The sequence below is a fragment of the Filicampus tigris genome, chromosome 8 (assembly GCF_054856515.1).
Source record: "Filicampus tigris isolate MCC_2025a chromosome 8, RoL_Ftig_1.0, whole genome shotgun sequence".
In the NCBI taxonomy this organism is placed as follows: Eukaryota; Metazoa; Chordata; class Actinopteri; order Syngnathiformes; family Syngnathidae; genus Filicampus; species Filicampus tigris.
Genome location: NC_141224.1, coordinates 3840217 through 3855278, shown reverse-complemented (window position 1 = coordinate 3855278; position 15062 = coordinate 3840217). Strand labels below are relative to the sequence as shown.

The following is a 15062-nucleotide window of genomic DNA, read 5'->3' as shown; positions in this document are numbered from 1 at the left end:
GTCAATGGGAATTTCCACGATATGTAAGCATTAAGCTAAACTTCGGCAGTGGCAAGAACCAACTTGTAGCCTGTTTTTGCCATCTGCCCAGCTGCTGCTCACGTTGAGTGTCAGCATCCGGTGGTCGTATCGAAAGGCACCGCTTAACAACTTACCAACATTAAAAAATAAAAATAACTCCGAATTTTTTACATTTTTATTTTCTAAAAAAAAAAACATTTACAACAGAATAAATTACAGAGGAAACAACAGTATTTATTGAAATGATCTCGAGCCAAACGGTTTCCTTTTTTTTTTGCGGGGAAGTAATCACGTGGCTCAGGTCATATGATCACAAAGTGATTCCTCGACTAACTCCTGCAAACGCCGCCTGATGGAAGCACAATGACATCAATGGGACGTCATGGTCTGCCGCATACTCGTTTCAGACTGTGGCAGGAAAACACCAAGGGGAAGCGTCTCCATCTTTGCGTAACGCGGCACCTGTTACAGTTCTTCTGATCGGCGTCGGCCACGTTGGCGCCTCTACGCCGTCTGGCTGCGTGCCAGGGTGCCCGCGCCGCTACGGAGAGCAAAGCCGTGGGTGAGGAGGGCCGGCGGAGAGGAGGAAGTGGGGGGCGCGTCCGATTGAGTGGCGTCGGAACGACGAGCCATCAGCACTGGAGCGGCGGCTGCAAGCTGCGTCTGCAGTCCAGGGCTTTGGCGCTGGGAGGCTGCGCTCGCTTCTCGCGCAACTCTTCTTTGCCCACGATGCCAGTTAGGCGCGTGTATGCCGCCTTGTACTTCTTGTCGAAAGCGCCTGCGTGGATGACGCAGCCGCGTTAGCTCAAACGTAAAGACGCCATTCGTCGCTTCATGCCGCCGCCACACTTACCCGCGTGATCCTTGCCCATCGCCGCCAGCGTCAGGAACAGCAACTCTCGGTAGACACTCCTGCGCGCGCACACGCAGATGCAAACACACGTACACACACAGAAACAAACACCAAAAGTCACACATGCACAGTTACCGGCGGTGGGCGGTCGGTCGGTCAGAGCCGACGGAAGGTCCGTCAGTGTGTCGGTGACGGACGGACTCCCATTGCGCTGGCAGACTGGCGGAAACTTTGAACCAAAGATGGAATAAGCGTCGACGGAAGAGATTTTGGGCTGTCACCCGAACCGTCACGAACCCGAAAAGCAAAGACGACCTTCTGCAAACAACGTTGGTTGACCCGTTGCTACGGAGGCGTGCAGCTGCCAAGGTCAACATTTTTGACCGGCAAACTCGTTCCAACGTATTTGTCGGCTAAATGCTAAAAACAGCATTTTTCCACATAATGCCACAGGGTATTGACTTGATAAGTAAAAAAAAAAGAGCATTTGGCCAACATTATACCAATACGCTCAAATATTAAGTAAACATTGCTTATTAGTGTTTTTTTATGATTTTATTATTGTCTGAAGTGCATGATTTTCGTTTCTGCATTTTCCCCCGTAATGCGACGAGCTGTTTACTTGCGCATGCGCATACCAAATGTAAACAATTTTGTGCTGTTACCCGTAGAAACAGTTTTTTATTGACAGTTCTAAATTAGCGGTGACAATTTCTCAATTTTTGACAATTTTTGACAATTTCCTCAAATTCCACGATGAGGGAAGCGCAGTTAAAATATCGATGACGGAGTGACGGGCTGATGACCGACAGACTGGGCCGGACGCATTGGTGATGACAGACATGTGAAATTGACTGACACGCCCACCACTGACAGTTACACACAATAGTGGTCAGTCAGTCACACACGCACACGCTGAATGCGGTGTGAGTATGCAGTTCCACATCTGACCTGCGGAGCGGTGGCGCGGCGGTGTGGGCGTGGCGTTGCGCCTCCTCGACGGTGTTGAGGAAGAGCGTGACGGCCTTGTGGACCTCGTTCATCCCCACGCAGCGCAGGACCTCCTCCAGGAAGGCCAGCGTGAAAGGGTGGTTGTGGCGCCGCCAGCGAGAGCCGCGCACGGGCACGCCGCCTGTGCCGGCAGGGGGCGGAGTTAGTTGGGGGGGTGGGGCGGGCTTAGGGTGGGCGGACGCACGCACGTGTCAGAAAGCTCACTTACTGTGAAGACGCCACAGCACGTAGAGGGGGGGCCACGAGTCGGGGTCGGGGGTCAGGGTGTCCCACAGTAGCTTCACTCGAAGACACGCCCCCTCCGACTGCCACACACACACACGCACACACACACGCGCACCTGATGGGAAAATGATCTTGTCTTGTGTGTTTCGAGGCTGTGCGACCACACTGTTGAAATTGATCTCATCATGAATGATGATTATTCAAGGAAAAGCTGTCAAAAGTGTCAAATATCCAATTTGAAAGTTGTTGAACTTCATTTCATTCCTCTTTTATATCATAATCCCAAAATGTATAAGAACCAAATCCAAACCTTGCAGAAAATGATTTGAACCTACTCCTGATTTGAACCCAATTCTGATCTGAACTGGATTTTAACCTGATCAGAAACTTACTTACAGATGATCCAGATCTACATCATATTTGAACCTGATTTGATCTGAATCAGACTTATGTGAAACTGATCTGAAACTCATCAAAACTGTATACTAAACAAATTGGAAACTTACTTGAAACCTGATCCATATCTGCACCGGATTTGAACTTAATCCACATCTGAACTGGATTCGAATCAGATCCGATTCTAATCATATTTAAAAATCTCACTTTTGAACCTGATCCAGATGTGAACCAGATTGGAACCTGATCTGACCCCGAGTAAAATGGATTTGAACTTGATCTGAACACCAGAAGAAAAAGTAGACTAAACCGAGTGCCCTCCTTGGCCCTGTTCCTATCTTGGCAATTTTTTTGGTTTCGTTTTTTTAGGTTCGAGCAGGTGCGAAAGAATCCAAAGAAGCGGACACAGAAGAAGAGTGCAATTTCCGATGCGTTGTACCTGCGTGGGCTTGACGAGGAGTCGCACGAGCCGCAGCAGGTGGCTGGGCAGGCCGAGGCGCTGGAAGAACCACAGAAGGTTCCAGAAGATGATGCAGTGGCTCTCCAGGAACTGCGGCTGGCCCAGCACCGCCTCGCCCTCGTGGTCCAGGAGGCTCTCCAGCTCCTTCCGCAGCACCAGCGGACTCACGTAGGCCACCGCCACCTGGGGGCCACATGCCACAAGCGTGACCCAGCCGTCGCACGGCGTCGAGCGGTTTGCGTCGCTCTCGGCGTACCACGGTGGCGCCGCTCTCGGGGGTGGCGTTGTCACCCACGCCGTTGCATCGCGGCGCCGACGGCTGTCCGTCGGGAGGCCGGGCGGCGGTCTCACCCTCGCCGTCGCTGTCACTGCGAACACCGGGAAGAGCAAAAGATGGCTAAGCCCGCGGCGAGTGCGGGAAGGTCACGCGGCGGTCACTCGTACCTGCCGGGGGGTTGGAGGTCGCAGATGTGGGCGTTGAGGAAGGGGACGAAGGAGGCGGCGCAAAAGGGGCAGCGGGAGTTGAGGTTGGAGTCGTCAGGAGTCCATCCCGCCATGATCTCCTCGTCGTAGACCAGGCAGCCGCACGCGCGGCACCGTGAGCAGCTCGACATCAAAACCTGACACACGTTCCAAACATTCGTTTGAACACCCCCAAAACTCAACAGGACAAAGAAAGGAAATGTGGGACGGTCTCACCTCGATCCCTGCTGCGTCCTGATTGGCGTCCCAGGAGTGGCGCAGCGGTCGCGGCGCGTCCGCCGGGTCGGCGTCGCTGCCCAGCGACAGCGAGCTCTGGCCACACACAAATCCACCAATGGCGTCATCGCGCTTGGCAGTAAATACAGCTTGGCAACGACTCGCATTCACAAACTTGCCATGAAAATGGCGGGACTCGAACCCAACTGAAGGGAAATTGATTTACGCTGCCGTGAGGTGCCACAGCCTTGACGGACGAGGCCTTTTCTGCTCCTATTTTCCGTCTCTGCAGCTTTTGTTGTGGGCAAAAGTTACGACTGTGCGCTTTTGTACACTCCAAAAATAGCGAGCACAATTTTTTTGTGGGGTGTTTTTGGCAAGCTGGAATGGTTTGAATGTGTTTGCGAGTGTTTTCAGACCTGAGCGAGGTCATGGAACAGCAAGCTCGAAAGCTTTTGTTTTTGTTCAACAAAAACAACATGTAAATGAATTACATACACAGCAATCAAATATGTTCAAACTTGATGCTTCCGCCGATTATCCTATCAACTAGTCACCTAAAAACGGATTTTCTATTGAAGAAAATGTTTGGGGTCGCCATGCTGCAATTTTTGAGTGTATGGCTTTAAAGCGCGGAGCCGAGCCTGGCGAGTGACGTGGGCGTCAGGGCGTGGAGACTTGGCTTAGTGGCCGCCAACCTTCCATTTTCTTTTTCCCGCCAATTCCCACGCAGAGTGTGCAAACGAGCGGGCGGCGGCGCGTCACCTCTGAGGTGGCATTGGCCAGGCGTTCTTTGGCCTTCAGCAGCGTTTCCGCCACCTGCGACTTCCTGGACCGGCGCTGCTCCGACAGCCGGCGGCCCGAACTTCCGGCGGGTCCTCGCCCTCCGGCGCCGGGCCGTCGCTCGTCCACGCTGGCGGCGCGTCGGACGGCCGCGCGGTGCCTCGTGGGCGTCAGGAGCTGCTGCAGCCGTCCCGCTAGGCTTCGGCTGGGCGGCGACACTTTGTTGTCGTTCTCGTCCACCGACGCCGTCTCGCACGCGCTCGCCACTCTGTCGGAAAGAAGGCAGACTTAGTGCGCGCGCATCTGCGGGAGGGGGACAGACTGACTGAACGTAAGGACGGAAGCGCTTTAAAAGGACAGGGACGGACATGGCGGGAGGATGATTATTTTTTTCCGTATGGACGGAGGGACGATGACGGAAGGGTACCCAGGTCGCGGACGGAGAGGGAAAATAAGGTCAAGTGGCCATACCTGTCCACGTCATCACATCTCCACTTTTTGTGTGTGTGTGTCGCACCTTCTCGACCTGGCCGTCGCCACCCAGTCGCCGCCGCACTCGTCGTTCTCTGCGGCATCCGCGTAGAAGCTGGACAAGCAGATGTCACTGCGACGCACCAGGATGCCACCAGGAGGCGCCAGGGGGGGCTTGCTGGACACATTTTCATGGCGGCCCAACTTCCTGTTGCTTGTGTTTGCCACTGTCGATACCAAAACCACAACAAAAGATGTATTGGTGGTATTGGTTAAAAATTTCTGGGACATTCAAATGATTATTTTCTGGTCAACACTTTTAGAATTGAGCCACGTTCTTGCTTTGTTCACAACTTCTCCACATTTGGAAAGGAGTGCCTCACGAGCAAACGAGGACAATGCTGGCCTGTTTTGCTACTCGGAACGATCCGTCTTACCCTAACTTGAAACAAATCAATCTAAACATGAGAAAGGCAAAAAGTCAAGGTTTGTTGTGGGACTGAAATGACAAGAGCAATCCTCTGCCCACCGAGACACGACGTACAGTACGCTTGCTATGATCCAGCCGAGGGGGCGGCCATCTTGCCGCTTGCTGTCAACTGAAAATGACGCCTCAGCTGTTCTGAGTTTGACCGTGTGATGCTCGCAAGTTGAGTCGTGATTGGTTGTTTACCCGAGCCCCGAACAACTGCGATGTGGCAAGATGGCCGCCGCCTCCAGGGATGGATCAAAACGGCTTCGGGCTGTGACGATCGAGTGTTTCCAGATGGTAACGGAAAGTAACGTGGCGTGTAAAGACGGCGTGTTGGAATGCGGCGTGTTGCGCGTTACATTGCGCAGGCGTCTTGATGCTGCTGAGGCTGCTGCTCTTGGCGAAGGATCCCGTCAAAGATTCGTGACTGGAGCTTTCACTCAGGCCGCTCCAGCTGGCCTGACGAATCAGAGGCAAGAGGGGGCGGGGGCGGGGCCGGGGCCCGTGCTCCCCCGTGACGGCTGCAGGTGGAAGGAGGGGAAGAAGAAGAAGAAGAAGACGAAAACAAGAGAGGAGGCGTGAGTTGCCAAGTGGTCCCGTTTTGACGTGGCGACGTTCTGACCTCGGCCGTCGCGGCGCATTTTGATGGGCTGCCTGAAGAGGGCGACGGCCAGCACCACGTTCCTCAGCTTGGCCCAAAGCAAGCGCCCGCCCTGATTGGTCGACGGCCATTTGCTCTCCAGGACCGCCTGAGCGCAAAAGCGCAAGACGTGAGCAGGCCGTCGCGAGCCGCTGCCGCGCGTGCGCGGGTACGCCTACCTTGTTGTAGTAACCGTATGTGATTGTGTTGGGCGTGACGCCCGCCTTCTTCATCTCAAGGAGGACACGCACGGCGAGCACAGGCTGACCGTACTGACCGCACAACTGCATCAGGATCCTGTAACACACCTGAGACGCGCGCACACAGGAAAAAGCAGGTTGAGAGTGGTTTGCCAAAGGGGTTCGCTGGCGACGCCGAGGCGGGCGGGCGGTCGGGCGGTCACCTCGTCAGGCAGCAGGACCTTCCTGCTCTCCAAGTGCTTGAGGACGTCGTAGGCGGCGTGGAGGGCGGGCACCTTGGCGTTCTGCGCGCGCACGAAGGTGGGCAGGTAGATGAACCACAGGCCGTACATGTGACCCAGCAGACACTTGCACCACATGTCGGGAGAGCCGCAGCAGGTCTGCGCGCGCCGCTGCGCCACCTTCAACTCCTGGCCGGAGGGCGGACACGCACGCACGCACGCACGCACGCACACGCGCCGTCATTTGCGGCAAACATTCCAGCCGTCGTCACATTTTGAGCACATGGATAGCAAAAGCGGCTGCCGCCTTTCCCGTCCGCCTGGAGACTTTTGAGGCCTTCCTTTCCGTTCATTGATTTTCCATGTCATTCTCTTCTTTCTTTTGAATTCCGATTCCCTCTAAACATATTTCTTACTCTCTTTTCTATGCTTCCATTCTTCTAATGTCTTGATATTGTTTTTTTCCTACTATTCTATTCTTCACCTCATTTGAATCTTTCTTCCCATTTTTATTTTGAAATTCTTATTCAATTTTTTTTATTTTCTTACTCCTTTACCCCCCTTACATTCTTTCACTGTTCATCTTTCCTTTCGAATTTTCCTTTCTTTCCTTAGTAGGCTATTTTCCGTTCATTCTTTATTTTTGTTTTGTTTTCCTTATTTCATTCTACTCTGCGCATTCATTCATTTTCTATCGACTCATTTTCGTATTTTCATTCTTTCATTCCTTCGCTTTTGATTCTTTCCATTTCTTTCTAATAATTGATTTCTTGTCTATTGTCTTTCCCTTCCCTTTGCATCCTTTGATTTTTATTATGAATTCATTTTTAGTCTTTCAACTTCTATTATTACTTTTCCACTTCCTTCCCTTTTTTTGCATTCTATTTCCAGCGTTTATTTCCATGTTTTTTAACTGTGCCGTCCCTTTCTCCATCGTCGTTGCGTACCTGTTTGGTGCGTCTGGGGGCGGGGCTACTGGGCGCGCTGCCCTTGGCGGGGACACGCAGTTGGTCGAGCGGCCGGTCAAAGAGCTCCGCCCTCAAGGCTGGGAAGGTGTCGTAGCTGCACACGCACCCAAAAGAGCATGAGCGCGGCGCAAGCCGACTTCGGAGTGGCGCCATTTCGTCACGTCACCTGTAGCGGGCGGGGCACTCGGAGCCGTCGTCTTCGGTGGGCTGCTCGGGCGGCATGATGAAGACGGTGCGCTCGCCGCAATGGCTCTCGTCCACGTCCACCAGACGGACGTCCTCCGGCTTCTCCACGTCCACCTGCCGGGACACCCGCGCCCGCCCTCCTTAGCGCCTTCGCAGGGGATCTATCGACGACTCGTTTAATCGTTTGCGGTGGGTTGAGCCGCTGAGCGGCTGGCTTGCTTCTTTCGACGAGGCTTTCGGCGGCTTAGAGCCGCTTCAACATTTTGGAGGTTCCCAATGTCCCACGTTGCCCATAAGTGACGTGCACCCGCTCGGCCCGACTAAAACCACACTGACCTTTTGGACGCACTCGTCGAAGAACTCCAGGCAGGCGTGGCGGTCGCTGACGAAGGAGCACTCCTCGATGAACTGCGTGAACATCTGCGTCCGCGTCAGCTGACCGTAGAACTTCTGCTGAGTGCGATCGCGAGACTTCAGGAAGCCTGGCAGGAAGCGACACGTCAAATTTATACAAATTATTTCAGGCTCGACTGGCGTTCCTTCGTGCCACAAGGCGGCAGAAATGCACCACGGCTGTCGAAATGAAGCTCCTCAATTCACATCGACAAAAGCTGGCGGCAAATCATTACTTTTGTCTAAATAGCGTTCCTCAACTCATTACTAACAAAGATCAATGGCACCAAAATGCCGCAAGATGGCACCGAACCACTACTTTTGCACAAGTGACGCTCCTAAATACACATCGACATCATTTCTTGTCAGCAAGATGCCAGGAGGTGGCAGCAAAGCACATGTTTTTGTCTAAATGTACAACTCATTGCAGCAGATTTTCTTGGCAGCGAGACGTGCGAATACGCACGGGCCGACCTCTACTCGGGACACATCGCAGCAGCGCTCGAAAGGGGCCAAGTGACTGCAGAGAGTCCACGATTGCCAAGACAGCCTGCCTTGGAGAGCTCACCCTGCAGGTTGAAGAGGGAGCTGCAGTCGGTGGCTGTGTCAGAGGGCGCCTGCGTGATGGGCAGCAGGAAGGCGCGGTAGCCTCGCAGCAGGACGCTCATGAAGCGCAGGAAGGCTTCCTGGATGTCGGCCTCCAGCTGCTTCTGCCGACGGTACATCTGGTCAAAGTCGGTCAGCAGGAACTCCAGCGTGGCCTCCTCCTGGCCCGGGGAGCAAACTGCCAACAAAGCAAGGGCGCGACGTCATGCTGACAAGTTGAGACAACCTCCACCTCGCCGGCATGTTTTCTCTCTGACCGAGCGCCAGTGGTAGTTTGTCGAAGACGGCAGTCGGAAACGCTAGTGGGAGCCTGTTTAAAATCGTAGGCGGACCGGCCTACGGGCGATTACCATTTTTCCGGCCGGGCAGAAAGGCGGATAGAAAGACGGCTGATCTTTTGTTTGTCTATTTCCATTTTGCAAACAATGTTGTCGATTTTCTGACAGGCGTAACAGGAACTGGAACCAACACAAGTTGCTATACGGTGGAAAATCATTTATTCCAGGTCCAATCAAAAAGTCAAATCCACAGAGATCGTTTTTAGCATTTGGATGAGGACATCATTGGAAGAGCCAATCAACCGGAAGCAGCTTTTGACTTGGTGTCAGAATAATAATGGAGATTATGATTCATGTGATAGATTATTATTATTAGGCTTGTTAGCTTTATTAGCTTGTGGGTTTAGCTTGACCTTTTTCCATATCCGGCTCAAAGGACCAATTTAATATCAGGTTCACACCAGCCATTAGTGAGCCGTTAGTAAACAACGCACCTGACACTGAGCGTTTTGGGCCTGTGGTAAAATGTCGTGCACGGGTGCCGTTGCTTGTTGTTTGGGACCTACTCTGCTCCAGGGTCTTGTGCAGGTTGCCCAGGGTGCTGAAAAGAGTCTTGCCGGCTTTCCTGGGTAACGATCGCCATGACAATGGCTTCTTGTCCTCCGACCTGACGGGTGACAACACGGGAAACTCTCTCACATGGACCGAGTGAGTGAGCAAGTCACATACAGCCCAAGCCAAACGCTCTCGCACACGCGACTGCTGCCAAAGGCTGAGACGGGGCGCACTGACTGGAAGAGGGTGTTGGTGTCCAGGTCAACGCAGACCACGTCGGCGGGGGGGTGGTAGAGGTCGAAGTAGCTGGAGTGCACGCCCACGATGAAGGGAACGGGAGCCAGCAGCACTTCGGCCATCTGCAGCGGGCACAGCGGGATGTACGGGCACAGCCAGCGCAGCGGGAACGTCATCTGCGGGAAAACACGGACCGCGTCACGGGCATGATGACACGACGGCGGCGGCGGCGGCGGCGCTTTCTTACGGAGACGAGCGCCTCGGCGACGGCCGTCAGGACGTCGGGACGCAGCGAGTGCAGGAGGACTTTGTGCTCCGTCAGCACGGCCAGCAGCAGCGTGCACGCGTTCCCCGGGCCCAAGTTCTGCAAGAGCTTCAGGAAGCTCGCGCCGCTAACACACGCACACACACACACACGCGCAACAAGGTCACATTTGAAGAGGCACCTCCCCCACAAGCGCACTCTGGTGACACACGCACACACCTGAGGGGCAGCGGCGAGGACACGGGCTGGCAGAGGAGAAGGTTGTCATATGGCGACAGCTGCAACACACACACACACTTCGTTCATCGCAATTCACAATCATATCATTCATTCGCAATAAATTCATAACGGTGAAAGCATGAATCAAAGTGAAATGGGCCCATTTGACATTTGTCAAAGTCACGTTGCGATTGGGTGCGGCATTGTCATGGCAACAAGGTGACGATAGGGCGACGCTGATGCGCAGGTGATGTTGTCATTGGAACAAGGCGACGGACACGCTGACACTGTAGCCATGGCAACAAGGCGACAGACGCTGAGGTGACGTGCATGCTGTCGCCATGATGACAAGGTAATGGAATAGTGACGTTGTCATGGAGACAACGTCGCTGGCGTGGCGATGTCGTCATGCCAAGCATGCGATGTTGTCATTCAACAAGATGGCACACGTGATGATGTTGTTGTCATGCCGACAAGGCGATGCGCATGGAGACGTCGTCACGGCGGCAAGGTGATTGACTCGGTGCAGTTGTCATGGTGACAAGGTTTTGCTGTCATCAGGACGACAGTCGTGCACATGGTGACGTCATCAAGGCGACAAGGTGACGTGCATGGTATTGCCACGACGACAAGTTGATGCACGTGCTGACGTTGCCATGGTGACGATTGGACAAGGTTGTGATAGCGAAACCATGATACACACGGCGATGTCGACGTGACAACAAGGTGAATGTTGTCATGGCAACAAGGCCAAGACCACATCGACATCGCCATGGCGATGCAGAAAATGAAGCGGGCGTACCTGAACCAGGATGCGAGGTCGCTGCGGGGACGGGAAGGGAACGTTGTGCATGAAGCTGGAGATGTGCCTGCAATCACGGGTCAGCCGTTAGCGGGACAAGCGACACGCGGACGCGGATGCGGACGCGTTTGCTGACTTCTCGAGGGGCAGCACGTGGGGTCCGGAGACGGAGTATCGGTAGACGAAGGTGAGGAACTTCTGGAAGATGTCGAAGAAGGGCCAGTGGGAGAGCACGCAGATGCTCTTCTTGGCCTGCAGGCTGCGCTCGGGGACGGGCCGGCGGTCCAGCACGCTGAGCAGGCCCAGACGCACGCTCTGCCGCTCCGACAGAACCTCCATGGGGAAGGCCTCATAGAACTGGATGGCCGCGCCGTACACCTGCGCAAATACGCAGCAAACGTGCCGGTATGACTTTAATCCACCGGGGGTCACCATCCTCGCGCTGTACCGTAGCTTTGGCCTTTTCTTGGTCATTGAATAATTCAAGTTAATCACCGTTGCACCACGGGACGTAATGGTATTGTAAATACGGCGGCATCTTGGCTTTAAAATTCTGGCATTGATGCCATGGCAGACGACGCTATCAAAGGCGGACTCTTCCAAGTGAAACTAATTCCTTCCTACCAATCAAGCCGCACGTGTTCATTTGGCCGGCCACTTTGGTATTCCAGCCTCTGGAATTTTTTTCCTCTTGGGAGCGTAGCGCGCGCGGCCTTAATACGGCGCGAAGAAGAAGAAAGCGAGCCCACCTTGTCCCCACTGGCCGAGGTGAGCACAAAGGTGGAGAAGACGGGCAGCCGGTACTTGGCGTCGGCGGGCCAGCTCTCCAGAGCCACGCCCATGGGCAGGCAGAAGACGGGCACCGACTCGGGCAGCGGGAAGGCGTCCTGATCGTCGGCGGGGTAGCGGCTCAGCAGACCTGAAAGACAAGGCGCAAAACGTAACGGGCGCTCCGGCGCATTTTCCGGCGTGGCCGCGTACTCACCCGCCTCGTAGACCAGCGCGTTGGCTTTGGCCACCGCTCGCTTGAAGCACACGAACACGGCGGGACCCCACTGCAAACACGCACACGCACAGAAGTTGGCGTCGACGGCCCGGCCCGGTCAAGCCGCACGCGCACGCGTCTCACCATGCCCGTGTTGAGGTTCTTGTCCACGCGGCTGAAGGTGTGCGGCGCCGCTTCGCCCTTCCCGGGCAGCAGCACGCCGATGTCGGTCACGCCCAGCGAGTGCAGGCCTTGCGCGTCCGCGGCTCGCCGGTACGTCAGGAATACGCGCTGAGCCGCCGGGCCGGCACCCGAGCTCAGGTTGGCCGAGCGGCTGTAGGGCGTGGTCTCGATCACGTACCAGCCCGCCTTGGGCTGCTCTTTGCCCTCATACAGCACCCTGCGCACGCCAACAACCGCAAGGGCAGACATACTCGTCAGCTCGATTACGCAACCTCAAGCTCAGCTCGGTTTTGAGTTTCATGGAAAGTCTGCAAAAACGTCAGCTTTTCCGAAGCACTCGACTTGTGACTTGACGACGACCTGACAAGGGCGCGGCGGAGGCGGCGGACGTCTTACCCGAGGTCAACAACCGGGGGCTTGTCGCGGCCTCTCCTGTAGCAGAGGTACAGGCGCGGGTTGTTGATGAGGCCGGCGCTCAGCTCGGCCGAGTGGCCGCCCAGCGACTTGTCGATGCAGGTGAAGCCCTGGGGCACTTCTTCACCCAGGCCGCGGGCGATCACCGCCAGGTCCGTCACGGGCTCCGCCCCCCGGCCCGGCGGCGGCGTGGAGGCGGCCGTCCTGGCGTCGTCATCCAGTGGTCGCCAGGGTCCAGCCGGATCCAGACCCGCCACCACAAAGTAGTCCACCAGCTGCGGGCATTTGTCCTCCGTCATGCCGCCGATGTGCCCGCCTCTGCTCGCCGCATCGCATCACACAAACAGGAAGTCAGGCTTTTGTTGGAACCTACTCGCGGTGTGACAATTCATCGGCAAATCATCCACTATCAAATTTATTCATTTGAAAAATTGATGAATCAGTTAGAGACATTGTTGAACCTAAAATTTCCCGAATTGTCTGATTTCAGCCTCTGAACAGTAAATATTCTCCATTTTCTGCGCTGTCAAGTTGAAATCATGTCCTGTTTGACAATGATGAAATCAACAAAATAAAATAAAAAGCAAATTCATTGATTAATTAAGAGAATAACATACAAATGTATCGATTATTAAAATAATCCTTCATTCCAGCCTTAAATTCAGATTAATGATTGGCCTCGCGTGGGCGTGGCCTGTCCCCACGGCAACCGGCCGAGTTACAGAATGACCTCGGTGCTTGCTGCGATTCGTCAGCACGGCGGTCGGAAGCGAAAGTGTGAAACAGGAAGGATGCCGTCAGGTGTTTCCTGTTGCCACTCATACGGCGTGAAAGCACAAAAGGCGTGAGCGCAGCGGCGGCCATGTTTGACGATGACAACACGGCAAGTAGGAAGTTTGCCCAAACTGTCATCACCTCGCTACCTCTTTACTTACACTCCTGGGACAACGTGGGTGTGTGTCACCTTGTGCGTGTGGGTGCGTATCCATGTGAGAGAATACAAGTGTGTGTGTGTGTGTGTGTGTGTCTGAGCATGTACAGTATGTTATGTCTCCACATATATGAGCATGTGCAAATGTGTTTCTGTTTGTGTGTTTCAGCATGTGCATTTGTATACGTGTGTGAGTATGCGTGTGTACGTGTGTATGCGTATGTGTGTTTGCTAATGTGTGTGAGCACGTGCATGCGCGCATGTGTGGGGAGTAGCACAAAAGTGTCTTTGTGGGTCTGAGTTATGACATCATGAGAAGGTCACATGAGGTTGCCAACATGTGTTTGACTATTTTTAACACACATGGGTCATGTGTGACATGTCAATCATGTCTTTGTTTACATATTCAAACCAAATACAAAGATAAAGTCAAAGACAACCACGGGAGCGAGCCCAACATGCCTACACATCGACCATCACGTGTATGCCATGTAACACACACGATGATGATGATGATGATGATAAAGGTGATGGTGGTGAAGATGAAGATGAAGCGCAGCTGCGGCAGCTCAGGGGGAGTTCCATTATCCGACAAACGAGCGCATCTCAACCTACACTTCGGAAATAAACGCATGACGTCACAGAGAGACACAGCATCACGTGCGGACAGACAGCCCAACCGACCGACAGTCGAGATGGTCGCAGGCAAGCGATAGTTCCGTTATCGGACAGCATCGCCCATCTGCTCATCGCATCGGTTACATTTGCCTTAAATTTGCTACAAATGCGGTTGTCATTTGACGTCTGCCCGCGGCACATCATCGCCAGAAGCGTTGTGGTTCCTCTTTTAGACGCTGGACGGCGGACTGCTGACATTTTGGCCACGCGCCGAGAGACGGCAGAGGCGTGTCCGATTAAGGGCGCACATCCCAGCCAAGCCGAGCAGAGGCGAGCCGAGCCCCGTTATAGGCGAGCGCCGTTAAGCTAACTGCGTTGGCCCGCGTTAGCCGAGCTTCCGGCGACTTTGCGGCAGTTCCGTTTGGGTCAAATGTGGACTTGTTGTGGTGGGAGCGTCGCTACCTGCTCGTGTTTGCTGTTTCGTCGGGCGGCAGAAGACGGCGACGCTCATGTTGCTCTCATTGGCTCCCATGTGACGTCCATGTTTGATCTGGGCCCGGGCAGGCAGGCAAGCGCGGCACACGGCAACACGTCCGCGTTACACCACAACTTCCGCTCACGCATTTCAAAATAAAGACAAGTGTGAAAATGGATTGCCATGCAATACAAATTGAATACAAATTCATTGAATACTCACGAATCACCCCATTAAAAAAAATAAATGGTTAACTGTAAACAGTAGACCCTCACCTACTTTTTTTCATGGAAATCTCCAATTGGAGGTTTTAATTGTCTTTTAAATAATTGCTTGCATATAAATTCGCTCTCCGGAATGCATTTCAATGGGCGTCAATTATATCCATCTCAATAAGGTCTATTTGGGGGTTCTGGCGTGGAGGCTCCGTCGGCAAATCAAATCTCAGAATCAGGAGGAGTGTTTTGATTTTAACCCCGGTCGTGGAAAAAGTGG

General features: G+C 54.0%; 1 protein-coding gene across 1 annotated transcript; it reads right to left on the bottom strand.

Moving 5' to 3' along the window:
* Positions 1 to 178: 178 nt before the first annotated feature.
* On the bottom strand, positions 179 to 14720 carry dennd4b (DENN/MADD domain containing 4B). The gene is made up of 29 exons (XM_086037143.1): positions 14555 to 14720; positions 12526 to 12861; positions 12091 to 12346; positions 11947 to 12016; positions 11711 to 11880; positions 11098 to 11339; positions 10962 to 11028; positions 10160 to 10218; positions 9923 to 10067; positions 9676 to 9851; positions 9450 to 9550; positions 8568 to 8783; positions 7943 to 8088; positions 7587 to 7720; positions 7400 to 7514; positions 6435 to 6641; positions 6211 to 6339; positions 6014 to 6140; positions 5751 to 5912; positions 4966 to 5146; positions 4431 to 4716; positions 3666 to 3761; positions 3411 to 3586; positions 3223 to 3334; positions 2946 to 3149; positions 2094 to 2190; positions 1826 to 2006; positions 875 to 933; positions 179 to 799 (listed from the first exon to the last, which is right to left on the bottom strand). The coding sequence occupies exons 2-29, from the start codon at positions 12840 to 12842 to the stop codon at positions 654 to 656; spliced, it is 4377 nt and encodes a 1458-aa protein (XP_085893269.1). The 5' UTR covers positions 12843 to 12861; positions 14555 to 14720; the 3' UTR covers positions 179 to 653.
* Between the last annotated feature and the right edge of the window lie 342 nt (positions 14721 to 15062).